Consider the following 14,953-nt stretch of genomic DNA (forward strand, 5'->3'; position numbering starts at 1 on the left):
TAATATGTTTGCTTTTCATACACATGATTCAAGGGGCCGCTCCCTAAACCATGTAAAACTAGACTTGATGGCCATCATATATCCAAGGACGAAATTAAGTGTTCTTTTGCTATTAAAAAATGTTTAGCTCAGCAGTTGGTGACTTGATGTACAAGATTAGCATAGCATTATACACTTAAATAATGATTGACTCTGCAGTTGGTAACTTGTTGCAAGGGCTTGACATAACATAGAATAGACATCAACGAGCAACCGCGATGCGTTCCATCAAAACCACAAAGTATAATCAGAAGCACAAACTAATATCACCTAATCTGAACATAACTTGCAGGGGAAATCACAATTGAGCGAAAAGGCGGTACCTTCACTGTGGCAAGCAAAAGGAAATCATCAAACACACAGTCACCAAACAGATTTCTCCCATTTTCATAAATAGTTCATCTTTTATTTAACTATCCATTACTCAGTGAGCAGCAGAGGTGGTCTCCCCACCCTCAAAGCCGAGCCCATACAACACACCAGCATATTTCTCGGTTAACCCATTGAAGTATGCCTCCTTGAGCTTCTTGAAGGAGAGCGCAGTCAGAAGCGAGTCAGAGCCCGCCTGGTGGCAGATTCCAACCCGCGCGACGTCGAGCAGCTCAGCGAGCTTGTTCAGCCCGCCGTGGAGGCTATTGCAGAATCTCATCAAGTGCTTGATGTCGTATATGACGGGGAAGTATATCTTGATGAGGTCGAAGAATCCGGACATCGTGTCGGGCAGGTTTGTACCGGTGAGCAGCTTGAGCAGGTAGCCGAAATCGTAGCCGCTGTGGAAGGTCACCCAGTGGACGTCGGCGTTCATGACGACGCCGGAGGACATGAGCAGCTCCGCGAAGCGTCGGGCGTCGGCACCGTCCGCAGCGTGGCGGGCGAAGTCGATCCCGCTGCGGCGGAGCAGATCGATGGAGTCCGCGGCGGCGACGTCAGTCCTGGGGTCGAACCCTCGGAAGTTGAACTGCCAGGCGCAGGGGCGTCCCTCGGGGCCGAGGGCCGGGAGGCCTCCGTGCTCGTCGGAGAAGGTGAGCCCGAGCTGGATGAGCTTGAGCATGTCGACGTTGGCCTTGAGCGTGGCGTAGTTGAACTCGGCGGCGGACTTGTATGTCCCTAGCGGGCGGCAAACCACGCCGGGGAACTCCGTGTCCATGGCGACGTAGGGGTAGTCGTCGACGATGTCGCGGATCACGGCGAACTCGGCCTCGAGGTTGTCCGCCCACACCTCGCGGATCTCCACTTCGTCGGGTTTCTCTGCGGCGGGCGTTGCCATCGGCTCGGGTGCATCCAAGATTCGAGCTTTATTCTGCTCTCCTTTTCGGTCGCCGGAGCTCTCCCGGCAACAACAACTAGGGTTCGCGTGGTCGAGCGAGGGCGGGGGGCGAGGGAGGGCGGAGGCAGCGTTGGAGCCCACCGGTCAGCGGCGAGGGGTGGAGGCTCCCATGGGCGGGGGTGGGGTGGGGGTGAGATCCGGCAAGGAGAGGAGAGTCCGATTGGGGAATTCGGGGGGAAGAAGAAGAGAGGAGACTCGATGAATGGGGAAAGTGGGTGCCCTGCGCCGCCGGGGCACGATTGGTGCCACGTGGCGGGGACTGTAGCGGGGCCCGCGGGCATTATTGCCGGGGCCAGGCGAGCCGACAAGCGGGACCGAGGATTCGGAATCCAGGTTGCTTGCTGGCCGTGTCGCTCGGCTTCAGGATTGCACGTCAGGAAGATGGGAATTGGAAAGAGGCTCGAGGTAGTATCAGTTTGCTTTTGCTTCTTTCGGCGACCGGAGAGGGTAAGTCGCGGACCGGAATGGAAGATCTATTTGATTTGATCCGGGTTTAATATCTTTTGTTGCTCTATCTTCTTTATGGGTTAAGATGTTTAGAGTGTTTAAAAAAACTTAGCTTCTAATCACCATCTTAAACAGTAGATTAGCACTAGGGCTGTAATTGAAAAATAAATTAGCTTCAAGCACTGAAAATAACAAAATTGTTTCTTTTTGCTTTTGTGATATATGATTACAGTTGGGATTTCAGAGAAGGGTGACCACATGCTATTAAGTTAGCTACTAATAATACTTAACTCAGATAATGTTAAGTCAACCTGCTTGCACTACACACTGTCAGGACCGGGGATCGAGTCCCCTGGGTCACTACATGGTGGGGCTCATGGCTCTGTCAAGTCGTGTCGCTCGGCTCCAGGGTTTCACAACAAGATGGGATTTGGAAAGGAAAAAAGGCTTGAGGGTAATATCAGTGTAACATCCCAAACTTTTACCAAATCAAATTTCAAAATTTATTCAAACAAATTCTTTCAAATCAATTCAAAACCACCTCAAATCTTTTTCCCAAAAATAAATAAAAAAAAACCTCAAACCCTCTCCCTTCCCTTGGGCCCAATCTCCTTTCTCCACCTGGCCCATTTTTACTTTTTCTCTTCTTTTCCTTTCCTCACCCGGCCAGCTCACCCATCCATCTGGCCCGGCCCGACCGCTTTCCTCCCTCCCTGGGCCGCCCTCACCCCCCCCCCCTCTCTCTTCTCCGGCCCACTTTCCCTCTCCATACGCTGGGCCAGCCTAGCCTGAGCGACCCCCCTTCTCCTTCCTCATGATGCCCGCGCAGTATACGCACACGCGCTCAGAGCTCGCTTGGCCATCGTACGCGCATGACCCCCCATGCCTGCACGGTGCGCACGCCATCCCACCGTATTGTCCTCCTGTCCCTTCCCTGGCCTAGCTTGTCACCTCCCCGCTGTACCAACGACGACCAAGTGTGGAAAAGCCGGCTGTCGGACACCGCTGGACGCCGCGTTGTCGACCGCGAGCCCTGGCCCCCTTTTTTCTCCTTCGCACACTCGGTCTGTGCATGCAGAGGCTCACACGGTCGCCGTCCTCTAGCCTGCGACCGCTTTCAAGTCGCCTACAGCTGAGCACGCCAAGCGTCCTCATCGCCGTCCTTCGATCGGCGAAGCTCCCGCCTCCTCCCCGCCTATAAATAGCCTCGCTGAGCTCTGCCTCTCCTCACCGCGGCCACCCAAGCTCTTGAGGCAAGCTTCTCCCTCTCACATCTTCTCCCCCTTCTCTCTCTCTCTCTCTCTCTCTCTCTCTCTCTCTCTCTCTCTGCTGAGATTACCTCCCCGGTGATCTCCTCAGCCGAGCTACCAAACACCACCATTGTTGGCCACCGAGCACCACACCGAGCACCACACCAAGCATCTCCACCCTTCCCCTCACTTCCCTCCCTCTCCCATGCCCTCACCAAGCCGCCCACTGAGCTACCCGAACTGTGACGATGGCCGCTCGCCGTCGGCCATCTCCGCTCACTCCCTCACTCGGTTCTCCGCGAAAATGGACTCCCCGTGCTTCCCTCTCCCTCCCGGTGGTCTCGCCGACGAGTTTGGTGGCCAAGAGCCCCGTTCCGGCGAGGCTCCGGCGAGCGCACCACCGTGGAGCCCCCGGCTCCGCCGTCCCGAGCCGCTCCGGAGGACTATCACTGCACTGATCGACGCTGCCGCTCCCCCTCTCTATGTACTAATCCGACAGGCGGGCTCGGCCGGCTAACGCCGTTAGCCCGGCTGTCAGCTTTCCCGTCGGACGTCGTGGGGTGCTTCAGCCCAGAAGGTCGGCCCGCTAGCCAAGCCCAACGCCATATACAGCCCACCGTGCATAGTACTCTTTCACTTTTTCCAGAAAACCGAATTTCAGTAGAATATCCCAAGAATATTTCCCTTTTTCTTTTTCCCGAATTAAATTCTCGGCAAACTTCCAAAGCCCATAAATTCTCCGTTTCAACTCTGATTTCAATGATTCTTCCACCGATATTCTTCTAAATTTGAGCTCTAACTATTCATACTATTTTCATATTTATTCTAAATTTATTTATAATTTATTTGTATTTATTTTTGTGTTACTTTGTTGTTTGTTTGTCGCGTTTAGAAGCCGGAGAGTTCGTTGAGGAGGAGGAGGAGGTGGTGCTAGGAACTCAGGAGTTCAAGCAGGACCCCCTCGAGGACTTCAACGAAGAAAAGTCTCAGTCCGTTTTCCCTTTGACCATATTGAACCCAGTTTTATCAACGCAACCCGTAGCGACCGTTTTACCCCGATGTAATGCATGCAATATTATTAGTTAGCATACTTTAAATTGTTGATCTAGTTATAACCTAATGTAGCTTAGCCAACCATTCGTGTTTATCATGTGTGCTTAATCTTGGTAAACCTAGGATCTCGCCATGGCTACTTTACTTATGCCTACGCGATTACCTTGTACTAGTATAATTAGGAACGATAATCTTTACCATTACTTCATGCTTAATCAAATCTAGCTTTTCAAAGGTGTAAAACTTGGTGTTGGTGTTGTGAGGATTATGGTTGGGTAGAACCCTGTTGGATGATAAAGATAATACCTGAGATGGGGTTAGAGCTGGGGCAAATCAGGGTTCGTTCGGAAATGCTTAGGGAGTCGGAGTGCTGTCGGTGTGATGGGCTTCGGGAGGAGTGCTGTCCGTATGGCAGACTCCATGAGGAGATGTTTGCCTTGGCTCGTTTAAGGACCGAGTTGATATGACATCCTACCGAGTCTATACAGTACAACCACTCGACTCTGTATGGGCAGGGTTTAGTCTAATTCCCCCTAGCTAGTCTACTATCGTCTGCAGCGGGGAAACATAGAGCAGGTGTAGGCAGTGCAGGCTTGGCGACTCGGTTGGAGGCCTAGCTAAAGGTCATGAATCCCTGGTTAGCTCCCGTAGGTGGTAGTGTAATGATGGTGTGATGGGTAATGACTTTGTTGAGTCGCGCTTCCACGGCGGTGGATTGTTGTCGAGCTCAGCTTGTGGGTAAAGTGTACAACTCTGCAGAGGTAAAACTATTCGAATAGCCGTGTCCACGGTCATGGACGAACTATGGTTTGGTTGCAGCAACTAGTATGGGTTGCGTGAGTGGGCAAGGTGTGCCCTGTTTTGGAATATAGGTCCGGCCGTGTGCCATGGGTTGCCGTGGACAGGGTGTCCAGCAACAATAAAATTTGAACAACCATATTTTATTACTGATATCGTTTTCGTAAACCGGTTTACATAAATTGAACCATGCACGTGTACAACTTAGCTTTTTGCAAAATTCAACCTTACTGCTTATCCTTGTCATCCTCTTATACATGTATTCGTACTCCTGCCGTAGGGCAAGGGTTGAGACTTGTTGAGTACTCTTGTACTCACCCTTGCTTAAACTTTCAGAGGACGACCCGGACTTCACCGAGGCAGTCGGTGAGGCAGACGAGTAGGCTTGTTCGCGTTCGCACTCGAGTTGCCTGTGGAATGACGTGTTCATCATGCTATCTTTGCTGTGTACTCAGTTATCGTGGACCCTTTTAATAATGCACTTGGGCTTAGTGTTGTATGTGTTATTAGGATGATAGATTATGCACCGTTCCTCGTGTTGTATGGTATTGATAATACCTGTTGTAAGACTCTTATTTAACAGCGACTGATCTAAGGACTGGTATAATAATGGCTTTAAGCACTGGAGGTAACCCGGGACATTTCAATTAGTTTGCCTTTGCTCCTTCCAACTATTGGAGAAGCTAAGTCGTTGACCGGAATAGAAGATTTATTTGACTCGATGCGTGGTTAATCTCTTTTGCTACTTTATCTTCATTGTGGGTTAGGATTTTCAGAGTGTTTAGAGAACTTATTTTCCAATCACCATCTTAAATAGTGGATTAGCACCACGGCTGTGATGGAAAAATAAATTGGCTTCAAGCACAATAACAAAATTGTTTTCTTTTTGCTATTGTGATATATGCTGACCAATGGGATTTCAGGAAAGTGTGACCACATGCTATTAAGCTAGCTACATAACAATCCCTAACTCGGACAATCTCAAGTGAACTTACTTACATGACACACTGTCAGGACCGGAGATTCGGACTCCTGGGTCGCTGCCTGTTGGTACCCATGGTTCTGTCGGGCCGTGTCGCTTGGCTTGAGGGTTTCACTTCAAGAAGATGGGAATTGGGAAGGGAAAGAGGTAAAGAGCAATATCAATTTGTCTTCGCTTCTTATGATGACTAGAGAAGCAAGTCGGTGACTAGAATGTAAGATTTATTTAACTCAGTTCGGGTTCAATCTCTTTTTATTGTTCTATCTTCTTTGTGGGTTAGGATTTTCAAAGTGTTTGAAAAACTTCTTTTACAATTGCCATCTTAAACATTGGATTAGCACTACAATGATAATCAAAAAATAAATTGGCTTCAAGCACTGGAAATAACAAAATTATTTTCTTTTTGCTTTTGTGATATGATGACAGTTGGGATTTTACGGAAGTATGACCACATGCTATTAAGCTAGCTATGTAGCAATCCCTAACTCAGACAATCGCAAGTCAACTTGTTTACAAGAGACACTGTCAGGACCGGGGATTAGGATTCCTGGGTCACTAACTATTGGGGCACGTGGATAGAAGGGATTAGGATTCCTGGGTCACTAACTGTTGGGGCATGTGGCTCTATCGGGCCATGTCGCTCATCTTGAGGATTTCACTTCATGAAGATAAGAGTATCAATTTGTCATTGCTTCCTGTGATGACCGGAGAAGCAAGTTGCTAGCTGAAATAGAATATTTATTTGTCTGGGTTTGGCATCAATCTCTTTTATTGCTCTATTTTATTTGTGGGTTAGGATTTCGATAGTGTTTAAAAAATATCTTTTCTAATCATCATCTTAAATAGTGGATTAGCACTACGACCATAATCAAAAAATAAATTGGCTTGAAGCACAGCAAATAACAAAATTGTTCCCTTTTTGCTTTTGTGATATATGCTGACCATTGGGATTTTGGGGAATTGTGACAACATGCTATTAAGCTAACTACATAGTAATTCATATCTCGAACAATATCAAGTCATCTTTCTTACACGACACACTATCAAGGTTGAGTATTGGGACTCCTGGTCGGTGCCTGGTGGGGCCTGTGGCTGTGTCAGGCCATGTATCTCAGATTGAGGATTTCACTTTAGGAAGATGGGAATTAGGAAGGGAAGGAGGCAAAGAGAGATATCAATTTTCGTTTGCTTTCTCCGACGATCGGAGAAGCTAAGTCGCTGATCAGAATGGAAAATTTATTTGACTCGATTCGGGTTCAATCTTTTTTGTTGTTCTATTTTCTTTCTAGGATATGAATTTTAGAGTGTTTGAAAAACTTTTTTCCAATCACCATATTAAACAGTGAATTAGCATTGCAGCCATAAATCGAAAAATAAATTGGCTTGAAGCACTCAAAATAACAAATTTGTTTCATTTTTTGCTTTTGTGATATATGCTGACCGTTTGAGATTTCAGGGAAGTGTAATCAAATGCTATTAACCTACCTACATAGTAATCTCTAAATTGGATAATCTTAAGTCAACTTGTTTACACGACATCTGAAGCTGAGCAAGTAAGTTATCGATTAAATTTAGATTTATCTAGACTAATCACGCACCCTCTCCCTTATATAAACTCGTATTAATATATGAACATGATGTAAGGTTTTTATTCTAAATGAGGACTGAATCTATGTAACCCCTCTGTGTATTCCTTTGTTTAGTGTACTCGAAACATCTACATTTTATTATACAAATTCGTAAGATTCATAATTCATCAATCGTTGACACAATGTGATCTAATGAGGTTGGGTAAGTAACACGCTATGAAAGGATAGACGCGCAACATAGATATCCATGATTCACTTTAAATCAAAATAACTAACTAATTAATTACATTAAATTAGAGTAAATCTACGAATCGACCTACACCCATTCCTAACTCCGTGGTCATGCCCTAGCTTCTAAGTTTGTACAAAGATGTCTAGTGCACCCAAACTATCTCTTATCTTTTTTTTTTCCTTCAGGAAACTATCTCTCTTTTGGAACCTCCCGTCGCTGTCCCGGTTAATAGAACACACACAAAAAAAAAAAAGATTGAAGGAGCCCTTCGTGATTGGTGGCAGACTGGCACTCTGGCACCGCTCGGCTCGGCTGCGGAGCGGAGCGGGGCTCGGCCCGCACCCGACCGGTTGACCGCGCCACCCGACCTGACGCCTCTCCCTCTCCAACATCGGGCACCACCAACCACCCCGGTCCGCCCGTCCTCGCCTCTCCCTCCCACCGATTAGCTCGCCGCCCGCCCGCCCGCCCGCATCCGCGCGCGCGAGATCCGGACGCCACCGCAGCGACGAACGGCTAGGACGGCGCCGACGCGGAGGAGGTGGGGGCCATGGAGGCGTCTTCCTGGGACGCCCTTCGTAACCAGGTGACCCGCCCGCCGAACCCCCCCGCGCTCTCTCCTCCCCTCCCGGTTCCCGTTCCACGGGTGCTTCCGGTCCTGCTCGTGCCGCTGCGTAGCCCCGGCAGGTGCCTGTCTCCCTGGGATCTGGATGTCGCTGCTCCCCTGACGGATCGGGGATCCATTCGCGCAGAATTGACGAGGGACGAGTCTTGCAAATTAGAGGAGGACGTGTTGGGGTTCGTTGAATCCGTAGTCTATTCATCATGGAGCGAATGCTGTACGCAAGAAAAAAAAGTGAATTGATTTAGTATCTCGTTGCAACAATCCGTCAGTCTCGCACTCTCTTGTTGTAGAAACTGTGCTGCAGGTGTTCGCTTGTAACGCCATTTACTATTTCATCCTTAGTGAAGGGGTAACTTGGAGCAATGCGGCACTGATTCAATGCTTATTGGCTAGATTTGTTGTCCTGCTAAATGGTCCTGTTACAGACTTGTTTTGTATTGATTATGGAATTATGTATTTTTATTTCTTTATTGGTAACGTGATGCAGAGAATCTGGCTGATTTTCCTGTGGTGGGCTTTCTTTTCACTTCTATGTTCTTTAGCATCTATGCACTTAAAGCCTTCGATTATCTGCATTAAGACTGCCAATGTTACTCTGTATCAAAGATGCCAATGCATACTGTGTTACCACCTTTGCTAAATTTATGCGTTAATGGTTTATGATGCTGTAGGCTAATCCGGATTTTCTGTCATGTCTGGTTATTGGTGTGTATGGTTTGCCTTGTTTTAAATTGTATATCCCCCCTTTCAGGCGAGGAGGCTGGAAGCTCAGTTAGATGACCAAATGACTGCATACCGTAAATTGGTTTCTATGAAATCGGATGGTTCAGAGAATGATATCGAGTCCGATATAGAAAGATCACTGAAGCAACTACAGCAAGTAAATTCACAAATGCAAACTTGGGTATCGTCAGGAGGTTCTGATGTTCTTTCTCATACGCTGACTCGTCATATGGAGATTTTGCAAGACCTTACCCAGGTCCCGGTTTACTCTTACATTACTTCTGTTCTTCGTAATTTATTTTCAATATATTGATTAAGAAAGCACCACATACAAACGACCAGACTTACATTGTGATTCCGTGATTTGTTTCATCCAATATAGGAATTCTATCGGCTTCGATCAAACCTCAAAGTGAAGCAACAACATGCTTCCCTCCTTGACTTGAGAGATTTTGACAGAACAAAGTTTGATGTTGAAGAAGCGTCAGACTCAGCCGATCAAGCTCTTCTCAGGGAACAAGCTGCAATTAGCAGGAGTTCTGGACAGGTATGGATGCTCACCTGTTTGGGCATCGTTCTATTCCTCTTGAGAGAACAATATGGCAGGACACACCTTCTAAATAAACATATTAATATGAGTTCTCAAGCCTTTGGACTAGAACTTGTGTGACCCTTCTTATTGGGAGATAATTTCATTTGGCAAGATCAAATAAGGAACTTCACTCATGAAGTTAAAGTACCACGGAATATCCAGTGCTAGTGTGCTTCCACCCCTTTGTTTACTACAGCACTACCACTCTTTGGAAAGTGTTAGAAATGGACTCATGCTACTGTGCCAATATTGTCTTTTAGACCTATGTTGAATCTTTTTGAGTGAACTTGTCTGCCATGTCAATATATTTGTGCATGCCAAGTAGTTCTGCAACATGACTATAGTATTCAAAGAGCACTTGGTTGTATTTCTGTACCATCTACCATTGAATTGAGTAATTTTTAAATCTAAACCTATATGCTTGTGAAATTAGTTTACAAATCAACTTGGCTTGTGAGCCATAGTGTTTTTTTTTTAAAAAAAAAAGTGGAAACAAGTTGAAAACTTCATAGCTCTTAGTATCATTGTAGAGGAAAACACCTAGAAGTTCCTGCCTAGTTTCTGGACATACCTGAAATAACTGGAACAAAATTATGAAAACCACAGTTCATGATTTGCAAATTTGACCTGCTTGTTGGCTTAAAAAGTTGATTGATTGCATTCTTAAATGAAAGTTTCTAGTGGCTTTCTAGGTCAGGATGTAGGAGATTAATGAGTTTTACCATGAACTGACAACTAACAAGTCTTGAATAGACTAGCCGATGAGCGATGACACATGTCTATGAAACATATTTTGACCAAGTCCAGAGCACAATAGTTCTGTTCATGTTAAAGGTATATCAACATCCAGTCATCAACCCTTGCTTACTGGTTTTCAAATCCCCTTTTCAACATGGTGGCATTCGTTGTTCTGAGGCAATTTTTTTATTAGAACCAGACAACCAAATGCCACAGGTCCATGCCACTAATGTTTCCTATCTAAAGTTGCATGTCCAACGTTAAGTAACACGCTTCACCTTTGAGGCTATAATTGGGGTGGAAACTGATTCAAATATGTTCTTTTAACCGCGCAACATATTATCTAGCGGAAGCTTGAAACGACAGTTGAATTTATACCATGCATTGTGGGTAAGATTTATGGTCCCCTGGAACCTCGTAGTGTCTGAACAATCTACCTGCTAAAGTGCTAATCCAGAGTCTAGACTCTGCACACTTGGCTTACAGCTTGCTATTGCTGCTGGTGTGTATTATGTGCTTTCCCAGCTTATATAAATTCCATACTATATGAGGCCTAGGGGCTTCTGCTTGCAAATATTTGCTAATTAGCTGGCCAGCAGGTTCTTCTTGTTGCACTACCAATGGTGGAGGGGAGAGGGGGCTCCCAACCTCGTGCTGGCAACCCTGGTTCAATTTTTTTGTGCCAGTTGTTTCATAGACTCAGTTGATATCCTCTGCATTGAAGTGGCACTTGCAATGCCCAGGACAGTTTTAGACAAATGTGCACAATGACAATAGGGCAATGAACAAAAGTTGAAGTTTTTAAGGAAGCAAACGATTGCATGGTTAAGATGCAAAAGTGAGGCAATCAAGCGGCTATAAATTTGTGCATGATGTGGAAAGGCTATAGGGTAGATTAAGATATATTGATTGCAGATAGTGGAGATCAATTGTATACAGATATAATAGATTTTGTTTGTTTTTACGTTAATTGACACTACTAATCTCCAATTCTTGTCTCTGCTCCTGGCACTTTGTACTTATTAATACATGCTTACCTCTTACTCTCATTTGTGAACCAAAGAACTAGTTTGACAAAAATTCTTCCATTATTCAAGTGATGACAAGGTAAAACATTATTCAAGTGATGACAAGGTAAAACCCAGAACTTGTTTCATCTCTAGCCTACTGCCTACCCCAACTAGTTTAGGGATAAAAGGCTTTGGTATTGTTGTTGTATTCAAGTGACAAGTAAAATCCAAAAACCGAAAGTGCACGTACTGGCTGAACCTACATGCAAACAATCGTGCCATAAACTCCAGATTCGTACCCTCAAGACATGGATTGGCCTGAAACAATCGTGTTAATAGCACCACAGTCCATGTGCTCCTGATAGTGTAGTCAAAGCGTCTCATTTTAGCTGAGAAGTTACTTTTTAGATAGCAAAGCCTTGAATTAAATTGCTTTTAAGAATCCTTCTGTTTTACAACCTTTTCTTTTTCTAAAATACTTGTTTTGCAATTTGGGAATGATGATGAATGCCGTCATTTGTATGCCTGAAAAGTTACATTGGATTGATACCAGATGGATAATGTGATATCACAAGCTCAAGCAACACTAGGTTCTCTCATGACTCAAAGATCTACATTTGGTGGCATTACTACGAAGATAAGCAATGTTGGCAGCCGGCTTCCTACGGTATGTGTCACATATGCTATGGCAAATCAATCCATTCTATGTCTTCTTATGATGTACACCTCACGAATATTCACTCAACCTGACAGATTAACCACGTCCTTGCGTCCATCAGAAGAAAGAAATCCATGGACACCATAATTCTTTCGCTCGTCGCGTCCGGCTGCGCGTTCCTTATTTTCATCTACTGGTTGTCTAAGTAGTTTTGTGATAGCAAAAGGCATTACAGTGTTGTAAGTTTGGGATCACACTACCAGTACAGATAATCGTGATTGGTGTCTGTACTATATTGATTGGTTCAATGTTACTACGCATTCGATTGTGCTGTAGCCATCATGTCTCCAGCTGTGCAAGTGCAACCCCCAAGTCTGAACTGTACCCCTGTACTTGTGCATATATATGGCATGACGAGCGAATAATAATTGACGCTGCTTAGATAGTCCTAGTCCCATGTTGAACCAGATCCGGGATCAAGGATGGATCTTGACCAGCGGCTGTGAGCCTGTGATCTGCCAGGTGTTGGTTGAGGCTTCCAGTTGTGGAGTGTTTGGTTTGATGGGCTGGATAGACCAATCCTAACGCACTAGAGGCCGTTTGGATGCGACAAATGTTTTAGATTCTTAGGTGATTTTTTAAATCCTTGTTAAACACGTTAAAACGTGAAAGTTTTGTTTTAATCACTAAAACTTTTTTATTTTTAACACTACGAGGAGAATCACAAAAGGGTATTTCACCCGTTTCGATTCACTTTCTTCTCATTTTTCTTCAAAATCTGAATTCAGAATCCCTATCAAACGTTTTTTTTAGAAAAATGAGGGAGAATCATGTAAAAACGTTTTCACGAAGAAATTAGATTAGAAATTTTCTTTTAAGAGCTAAAAGCTGAAAGCTGCTGTTTAGTAGAGCTCTTCTGATTCCAATCGAAAAACTGCTATAAGAGCTCTGCTAAATAAACTTTAAGATGAGAAAGATGTCCGAGAGAACCATAAAATGATGCTGTGAACCAACCCATCCTGAATCCTCTTACCAAACAGCAATGTCCAAGCACGCACGGTGTATTCGCCCCACTGGTTTCTTCCAAAGCCTAGTATGCCAGTAGCCAACGGATAGCCATATCGAAACGACAGAATGCAGAGAGTACTGGGACTTGCATAGCAGGCTGGGTTCCCGCCAGAGACCTACAGAGCCCAGACCACGCTTGGGCGTTTGCCGAGAGTTACAGTCCATCGTACATGCTGCAGCCAAAAGAACTTCCAAGACCCAAGACGGTGGAGAACAACGAAAACCTGCCGAAATTTCTCCGGGACGATGATGGAACCCAGCGCTCGGAGCTGGGAGTCGCTGCGACAAAGAGGGACGCGACGGCAAGAGGCCAAAGCGGCGGTGGATTTGCCGAGAAAGAGGGACGCGACGGGTCGACGGCCGGCAGCACGGGGCCCCGTCCACATGCGGGTGTCCCCGGTGCCATCCCATCCGGCCGTGCGCTTTGGGGAGCACACGGGTTCTATGATCCATCCAGTGAGCGCCCACAGAAACAGCCGAGTGAGCTGACGGCAGAGGAGCCGAGTCCCGGGACGGGAGGGCGCGGCCGTAATACAGAGACCGGCTCCTCCGACTTGCCGAAGGAAAGGCGTACAGTATATGAATAGTAGCTACATTAGCCGCTATAGTGTATGCAAACAGAAGCATATGTACAGTATTTTTACTGTAGTTTTCTAATGACAGTATTTTTACTGTTCATTCGTGCCTTTACTTCGGCACGTCAAAGAGCCCGATCCGTCATACAGAGGATAACTGTGCGCACCAGAATCCAACAGTTCGCAACTCCTTCCAATACATTTTACTGTAGCGTCTCTGCATTTTCTTCATCACTGCACAGGATCCGATCGCCCGTCCCGGGTCCCGGCCGGAACGCCGGCCACGGTCGCCCCAACAAGGTACAAGCCGGATGCGCTCACGAGGCCGTGAGCCCGTGACGCTGGCCACGGTCGCCGACGGTATCTCTCGAGAAAGTGTCAACACGTGCTTGGCCAAACCGATGAGCATTCGACCCAACAGCCCGGAATGCGTCCGGCTGTCCTGCACTCCTGCTGCGGCTGCAGTGCCGTCTGTAGCGGACCGTCGCCACCGTGTGCTTCAGCTACAAGATCGGTTGGACACTTCGAACGGAAGCGTGCGTTCACCCAGAACCGCATGCACTTGCTTGGTCCAAAAGGGGAAAGGGGGTTGGATTTGGAGCAGTTGCTTCAGTGACAACCATGATCCTTCCTCCCTAGTCCTAGCCTGGGTGATTACCTAAGCTTGAAGCAGCACTAACCTCCCACTACTATTAATGTACTTCCTCTAATTATAAATACTTATCATTATACAAGTTTAATTATTATTTTATAGTTATAATATATAATAAAAATATTATTATAAAAGTATTTTTAAGATAAATCTATATGTGTAATTTTTATATTTCTAAATTAAATATTTTGAAGCTATTGATGATTTTTTTTAAAAAAAATTAATCAGATCATAATTAAAACAATAAATATTTGTGACGGAAAGGGGCGTCCGATTGGGGTCAACTATTGCGGGCTGGTCGTTCAGGACGAGATTTCCGTGAGACGTGACAGGGGGAAGTTGCCGTATACGATGCGTGCTACATCGTCACATGAATGCACTAATTTGGAAACGGGAGAACCAATCACGCCCCGTTCCGGTCAAAGATAGAGCTGGTCTGAATTGAGTGCAGTGGTTTGCACCGGTCCATGGTTTTTCCCTTCTTTGCAAGGCACTCTCTCACAAGTCGCCTCGCCCTGTCGCCCAGCTGAGTTCTAACCGAGCTCTCATCTTACCTCTATCCTATATTTGAGAAAAAAAATAATAAAAATCAATC

At 45.9% G+C, this 14,953-nt stretch overlaps 2 protein-coding genes across 3 annotated transcripts; one reads left to right on the forward strand and one right to left on the reverse strand.

Moving 5' to 3' along the window:
- Nucleotides 1-402: 402 nt before the first annotated feature.
- LOC133901803 (probable CCR4-associated factor 1 homolog 7) lies at nt 403-1,604 on the reverse strand. Its single transcript, XM_062343309.1, has one exon. The coding sequence runs from the start codon at nt 1,304-1,306 to the stop codon at nt 464-466; it is 843 nt and encodes a 280-aa protein (XP_062199293.1). The 5' UTR covers nt 1,307-1,604; the 3' UTR covers nt 403-463.
- A 6,401-nt stretch (nt 1,605-8,005) lies between these two features.
- LOC133901993 (Golgi SNAP receptor complex member 1-1-like) lies at nt 8,006-12,398 on the forward strand. Of its 2 annotated transcripts, XM_062343555.1 has the most exons (5): nt 8,009-8,303; nt 9,094-9,321; nt 9,448-9,612; nt 11,959-12,072; nt 12,159-12,398. In XM_062343555.1, the coding sequence occupies exons 1-5, from the start codon at nt 8,268-8,270 to the stop codon at nt 12,270-12,272; spliced, it is 657 nt and encodes a 218-aa protein (XP_062199539.1). In that variant the 5' UTR covers nt 8,009-8,267; the 3' UTR covers nt 12,273-12,398. The 2 variants fall into 2 exon arrangements, with proteins under 2 accessions (XP_062199540.1, XP_062199539.1); XM_062343556.1 differs by lacking the exons at nt 11,959-12,072; nt 12,159-12,398 and adding an exon at nt 10,995-11,444 and having other exon boundaries at nt 8,006-8,303.
- Nucleotides 12,399-14,953: the final 2,555 nt, after the last annotated feature.

The sequence above is a fragment of the Phragmites australis genome, chromosome 20 (genome assembly GCF_958298935.1).
Source record: "Phragmites australis chromosome 20, lpPhrAust1.1, whole genome shotgun sequence".
In the NCBI taxonomy this organism is placed as follows: Eukaryota; Viridiplantae; Streptophyta; class Magnoliopsida; order Poales; family Poaceae; genus Phragmites; species Phragmites australis.

Bases quoted from the DNA above. Each gene is read 5' to 3' on its own strand.
- LOC133901803 (XM_062343309.1), bottom strand. From the start codon at position 1,306: ATGGCAACGCCCGCCGCAGAGAAACCCGACGAAGTGGAGATCCGCGAG.
- LOC133901993 (XM_062343555.1), top strand. From the start codon at position 8,268: ATGGAGGCGTCTTCCTGGGACGCCCTTCGTAACCAG. The intron at 9,613-11,958 runs GTATGGATGCTC...GATTGATACCAG, and splicing joins TTAGCAGGAGTTCTGGACAG to ATGGATAATGTGATATCACA. The intron at 12,073-12,158 runs GTATGTGTCACA...TCAACCTGACAG, and splicing joins TTGGCAGCCGGCTTCCTACG to ATTAACCACGTCCTTGCGTC.